This window comes from Diaphorina citri, unplaced genomic scaffold, assembly GCF_000475195.1.
Source record: "Diaphorina citri unplaced genomic scaffold, Diaci psyllid genome assembly version 1.1 scaffold442, whole genome shotgun sequence".
NCBI lineage: Eukaryota > Metazoa > Arthropoda > Insecta > Hemiptera > Psyllidae > Diaphorina > Diaphorina citri.
The window spans coordinates 74,168-80,192 of NW_007377877.1; the positions used below are offsets into that span (position 1 = coordinate 74,168).

A 6,025-nucleotide genomic window follows, 5' to 3' on the forward strand; every position below is an offset into this window, starting at 1 on the left:
CATACCTTTAACTAAACGTGAAATGTGAAGACTATGAATAAATCCATCCACATCGTTTTAAGTTTAGGATGTTGGTGTCAAATGAACTGAAATCACAGTTCACAATTCCATGCTTCATATTTAATAAGTTTTATACAAGGAGTGAAAAGCACAGATCTTGTGTCTCTAGTCTTAAATTCGGACCCCGTACACAATTTGAGGAATGGAGGAGTTGCAATTGGGAAAATTATTAATAGAAGGTCGATTCCTACGTAAAAAGTTGTGAAAAATCCAAATCTGAGGTCAAAACTCGGAAAAAGTAACTTTAAAAGGTCGAAAATTCAATTTTCAATTGCCGTCCTAATGAAAAAGTTCGAAGAGTTGTGACGTCAGATTTCACGTTAAAATGCGCAGAAACGCTTGCGCACAAACAAACGAAGCGGGAGTCATGAATTATGACGTCATGGCCTACGGGAGCGTATGCCGTGACGTCAAACTTCACGATTTACCGGTATTTTTTAAATCGATTTATCTCGGTATCTAGAAGTCGTAGAAGAAAAAGAAAAATTCCGTTGGTGCTCATTTTTCCTGCTCTATGACTTTGAAACATCACCCAAGTAAGCGCAACTGATCTATTCTTTCAGAATGAATCTGTTCGGAGTAAAGTTTGCCCCCCTAAAAGTACCCATGGAGAGAAGACTTCAGACATTCGCGGCAGGAATGTGGTTCATTATTTTAGCGTTTGGTGGTGCTCTGGGCGCCTGGTTTTCCGTGTATCTATTGCTTTACACCCGATGGTATCCTCTGATCTTACTCTACTATATTTGGATCTTTGTGGACCGGAACACTTGTGAGACAGGAGGTCGAAGGTACGTGGTTTCAGCCTATTGTCTTTATTAAATTTGTTCCGTCAGGTATTTTGAAATATATTTCATTCGGAGATTATTATTTTAATATTACTCTACTGATGGGAAGGCCTTTCATTTAACTTGGGTGCAGGAAAGGGATTTGGGTAAATAATTCAGCTCCTGGTAAACAGTGAAGAAAAACAAGTGACTAGCCATTGCTTTAGGATAATCTTCCGGATAAACCAATTTTAACTCAATTCTTCCCAGTGGTCTAATAAGTTTGAATTTCATTTCTCCTCAGATCAGAATGGATGCGAGACTGGGCCTGGTGGCGATACTACCGTGATTATTTCCCTGTTCGTCTAGTAAAAACGACAGACCTGCCTTCTACCAAGAACTATCTGTTCTGTGTGTATCCTCACGGTATATTAAGTTCCGGGGCGTTCTGCAATTTCGCCTCTAATGCGACGAATTTTCGGGGCGTGTTTCCTGGCCTTGTATCAGATGTGCTTACGCTGAAATCTCACTTCTGGATGCCCTTTTCACGAGAACTAATGCATGGTCTGGGTAAGTCATCTATGATCTTACAACATTCATTTCAAATAAATGGGTTAAACTTGTGTGAATGCATTATCCGTAATAATGAAAAGTGGAATAAGAGTAGAATAATGAAATTGTCATATGATGAAAAATTATTGGATATAAATTTCAAGATAACTTGTAATTTTCTGTACTAGAAAGAATAAAATCTATTGCGATTTTAAATCAGTAGGAACAATTTAGATTCCTGCTGGGGATTCTGAGTCCAGAAGTATGATATGATAGTGGGTATTGGGATTCTGAGTTACGTTCATTACACAAGCACTACGCCCCTTACTTACTTTACGTTCTGTGCCTGGATACTTAACGTAAGTACTACACCACTGAAGTTGGTATATTGTACATAATCGATTAAAATATAACATGTAAATTTTGTAAGTACATATTTTCGAATTATTATTCTTTTTTAATTTGTCAAGGGCGGAATGTCCCATTCCACCTATTCAGCTTTTCAGGTATAAATCTGTCGTCCGGTTCGTTATTTTGGAATAATAATATAATAAAAAATCCCCCAATATAACTAACAAATAAAAATTTCAACTGTCCCTGGGGGTTGAATCCGGGACCTCATGGGATGCTGAGAATTCTAAAAGTAAATAAATAATACAGTAAGTTAAATTTTTTTACAATAATAAAACACTAATTATTTATTTATTATTACAAATACATACATTTATTTAGTTAAAACTCGGTTATTCCCACATACATGGCATGGTACAAAGTTGCAAAAAAACACCGCCAGAGGGCGTTTATAACTGACTAGCAAGGTAAGAGATCCTTTCCTTTACTTTCCATAGACAGATCTGGGTTTCGATTGTCTGGTTTGTCAAACTCGAAATCACTTCAAATCAAAGACCCATTTACCTATGGTTCACTCTCCTGATCAATATAAATTTATAAAATGGTAATCAATAAATTAAAACTAAAGGCACTCGTGAAAGTACATTCACCAGACAAAAAAAAGCCCAAAGTACCTTATTGGAGAAAAAATGGTACATTAACAAACTACGGCTTTTATTTTAAAGATGGTAATAGTGGTAGCTTAGGTCCAGGTTATGTTGAATGGTTTGGTAAGGTCGAGATTCAGCTCAGTTACATTAAGGACCTGAAACGAAAAAAAATCACCATTACTAGTAGTTTAGTTAAAGTCTGGCTAGGGGATTTTAAACAGGGAGTAGATCAGCTTCCTCCTATCCTGTCCTCTCGCTTTCGGAGCGATATAATCTCTGCTGTTACAATATACTATCAAACCTTAAAAAGATGTAATAATAATAGACTCTTGAGTGGAAGGTAACCACTAGGCGAGGTTAACGCCGGAGGCGTCCTCTAATAACTAACCCTCAGAGCTCCATTATTATGTGGTCACATCCTCAAATAAATGAGGATAAAATTCCATGGCTCGGCTGGGATCGAACCCACGCCCTAGTGTTTACCAGTCGAGGGTCTTGACAACTACACCACCGAGGCAGGTAATAAATTAAATTTAAATTAATGGCCCCTCATCTTTCTCACCTGTTTAGTTAGTTTAAACTGGGTATGTGGACTCCCATTGGACCACACTTTGGTTACTCCTGTCTCCACTCCCAGGACAGTGATATAGTCCAATTTCATTGGTTCCTTAGTGTAACCAGTCTGAGTGACATTGCTGATCAGGGATTGGTTGGTTACTCTGAATTCGACCACGGTAACCTGCTTGTTTTCCCACGTATCTGAAATTGTAATTGGAAAGGTTCATTTAAGGATGGCCCTACCCCCTGACTTGGGCCCTGTTTTAGTAAAATTGATCTCATGTGGAATATTGTTATGAGAGGGAAAAGAGTTGAGAGAACGGGGGCACGGTTGGTCCAGTGGTAACGCGCTTGCTTGCCATGCAGAAGGTCCCGGGTTCGAATCCCACCATCGACAAAAATTTTAGGTACTGAGACTACTGAGTATACCAATGACCTGAGGAGGTTAACATGGGCTTACCTACATTTTGTTCTATAGAAAGTGACCTGTTACCTCCACGACGCTAGAAGCACCGTTAGGACAGATTAGGGAAAACCAATTAAAATGAGTAAGAGAGGAATGGTGGAGAAATGGGGAGATTCCCTTTTCAAGTTTTTGGTGTGTTTTTGTTTGTTCTCTGGGCTGCTCTATGGGCAGGTTGGAGGGTGAATAGATATTTGTTAACGTTACTTGCGAGTAAGATGATTTATTTGAGAGACAGTAACAGAGAGTGCAAGGGGAAAGAGCTTCTAAAAACAATGCTGCCAAACAGATAAAAGAGGGCCTAAAGTATAATATTTGTTCAGAGCTTCAAAGTGTTTTGTGGCGTTACATGAACATGTACGCAAGTTTGATCAAAAACTTTTGACACAATGAAAAGCGTTGTTAGTATTCAAAATTCCGGGATAAGGGACGTAGGAATGAAATGTCAAAAGTTTCTCAAAGAGCTTGCAATGTGGAAATGCACGGAGAACATTTTCAATTTCCTAGAACAAACTTGTTATTGAACAGACAAATTCCAATTGAATAAGATTCATGTTTGTAGTTAGCTACAGTTGAATTTTGAGGTAAGATGAAAGTTGTCTAACATTCAAATTACTCCAAGATCTATTTATTACAACTCTACATCTTTAAAATTTTAAAGATGTACCCGAATCTTGTTCAGAGTTCTTTCGAACCTTCACGACTTTCTCCCTATGCCTTGTATACTAGATGTGTGATGTGTAGGATACCTACGTCCACTTAATAATTTTGTTGCATGTTGCTTTTCAATAACCTCCGAGCAAATTATTGTTTGTCTTGCTTCAGAGGCTCAAATTGCATTTCTGATATTTATGATAAGAAGATTAAAATAGAGAGTGCAGTCCCTCTTAACGCCAGACTTGTTATTATTAGGTATTACCTATTGATGGGGTATTCAAATTGAAACTGAACAAGAATCTGATAAGTATGATGCAATATGAAAGTGAGTGTTCTATGTACTGATATTTGCATACATTATACCTACTTACATTACGGTATAAAACGTACTTTTAGATACAACAATACATTGAAGTTAAATACATATCACCAGTGGAGTATCCTTCATGCAAGCTAGGGGAATCACCGCTTCTCTTCCTCTCTATCCCCTCCCTCCTACTTACCACTTATCGAAAATTATACATGATGGCGTAGAGTCAGCTCCCATGGCGTAGTGGTCACTGCACTCGCCTTGCACGCGGGAGACCCGGGTTCGATTCCCGGCGGGGTCAAGAAATTTCTATCTTTTTGAGCCTTAACTGCTTACTTCCCTCTAAAAATAACTAAGTTAATAGGAATTTATTAGATATCCGGTAGACTCTGTAGTCTCTCTACATATTCTGTTAACTCCTTAGGTAGGTAATATTTTATTATTATTATTTTTTAACGAGGGAAAAAAGAAAATATTCATGGAAGAATTGTGCGGTGCCTACGCTGCTGAAAAACAAACGAACTTTGCCGGCCTCCTTCCAATCGATTCCTTTGATCACCTAGCGAGGAAGCAAATAAAATTCTCTCGTTTGTTTATACAAAGTAAGTAATGAAAAATTTAATTTTCAATAAAGTAACAACTTTAAGAGAAAAGCTGTTCCCATCAGGTTGTTAACCCGTCTTAATCTGTTGGTGAGTCCTTTGTAATTTGCTCGCACAAAGGGCACATCACAATTTCAGCTAAATAAATAATTTAATAATACATAATAGTAATATAACAATTCATTAAACAACTTAGTAACAAAGAAAGAAGGAATACAAATTGATATGCTTTAATTTGACAGTATGTACTTTATCACTAATGCTGTGCACATTGTATACTCAGAATAATACTAGGCGATCATACAAATTTCCAAGACAGTAGTACGTAACTACCTCTAGTTTTAATAGGAGTTGGATTTTTTTTTTTTTTTTTTTTTTTTAATTTTAAAATCCGAGTGTTCCATTCCATTATTCATCAAGATGCAAGAATTTTCCTAAAATCCTTCCAACAATTCTATCACAAGTTCTTTCTCCAATTTTGATTTATGTCCATGTGACGCGAAAGGAAAGTTTTTTTTTTTAAAAAAAACTTTTTTCCTATGAAGGTATGAGGAACTTACTTAGAGATTCACCATCGTCCCAATACAGAATGCCCGTGGCTTTCCCGGCCTCATCCAGAGCAACCCATAGGTACATCGGATTCTTACGACTGAAACACATGAAATGAACCATTAACTAAAATTGATTATTTCATTATCTAAAATTGATTATTTTTATGTTTCTTCCCACACATGGCCGTGATGCTTAGCGTGTAATCAAATAAATAAATAAAATGTTTTTTCCTACGATAGAATTTGTTTTCTCTCTCCTAAAAAAAAAGGATTTGATAGAGGGAAAACACAAACATGAAATGAGCCATTAACTAAAATTGATTATTTCATTATCTAAAATTGATTATTTTTATGTTTTCTTTTTCCTACCATAGATTTTGTTTTCTCTCTCCTAAAAAAAAGGATTTGATAGGGGGAAAACAAAAACACATGAAATGATCTAAAATTGCTTGCTTTAATAATGATTTTATTTTTTCATAACGTAGATTTAAACTAAATAAATTAAAG

At 36.5% G+C, this 6,025-nt stretch overlaps 2 protein-coding genes across 2 annotated transcripts in view; one reads left to right on the forward strand and one right to left on the reverse strand.

Moving 5' to 3' along the window:
• Window positions 1-2,310, forward strand: part of LOC103508872 (2-acylglycerol O-acyltransferase 1-like) — a 3,460-nt gene extending 1,150 nt beyond the window's left edge. The window contains exons 2-4 of the mRNA XM_008473450.3: window positions 624-848; window positions 1,129-1,394; window positions 2,225-2,310. Coding sequence (XP_008471672.1) covers window positions 625-848; window positions 1,129-1,394; window positions 2,225-2,310 — 576 coding nt within the window. The 5' untranslated portion in view covers window position 624. The remainder of the gene's footprint in view (window positions 1-623; window positions 849-1,128; window positions 1,395-2,224) is intronic.
• On the reverse strand, window positions 2,041-5,614 carry LOC103508865 (lysosomal alpha-glucosidase-like). The gene is made up of 3 exons (XM_008473442.2): window positions 5,528-5,614; window positions 2,940-3,136; window positions 2,041-2,532 (listed from the first exon to the last, which is right to left on the reverse strand). The coding sequence occupies exons 1-3, from the start codon at window positions 5,601-5,603 to the stop codon at window positions 2,470-2,472; spliced, it is 336 nt and encodes a 111-aa protein (XP_008471664.1). The 5' UTR covers window positions 5,604-5,614; the 3' UTR covers window positions 2,041-2,469.
• Between the last annotated feature and the right edge of the window lie 411 nt (window positions 5,615-6,025).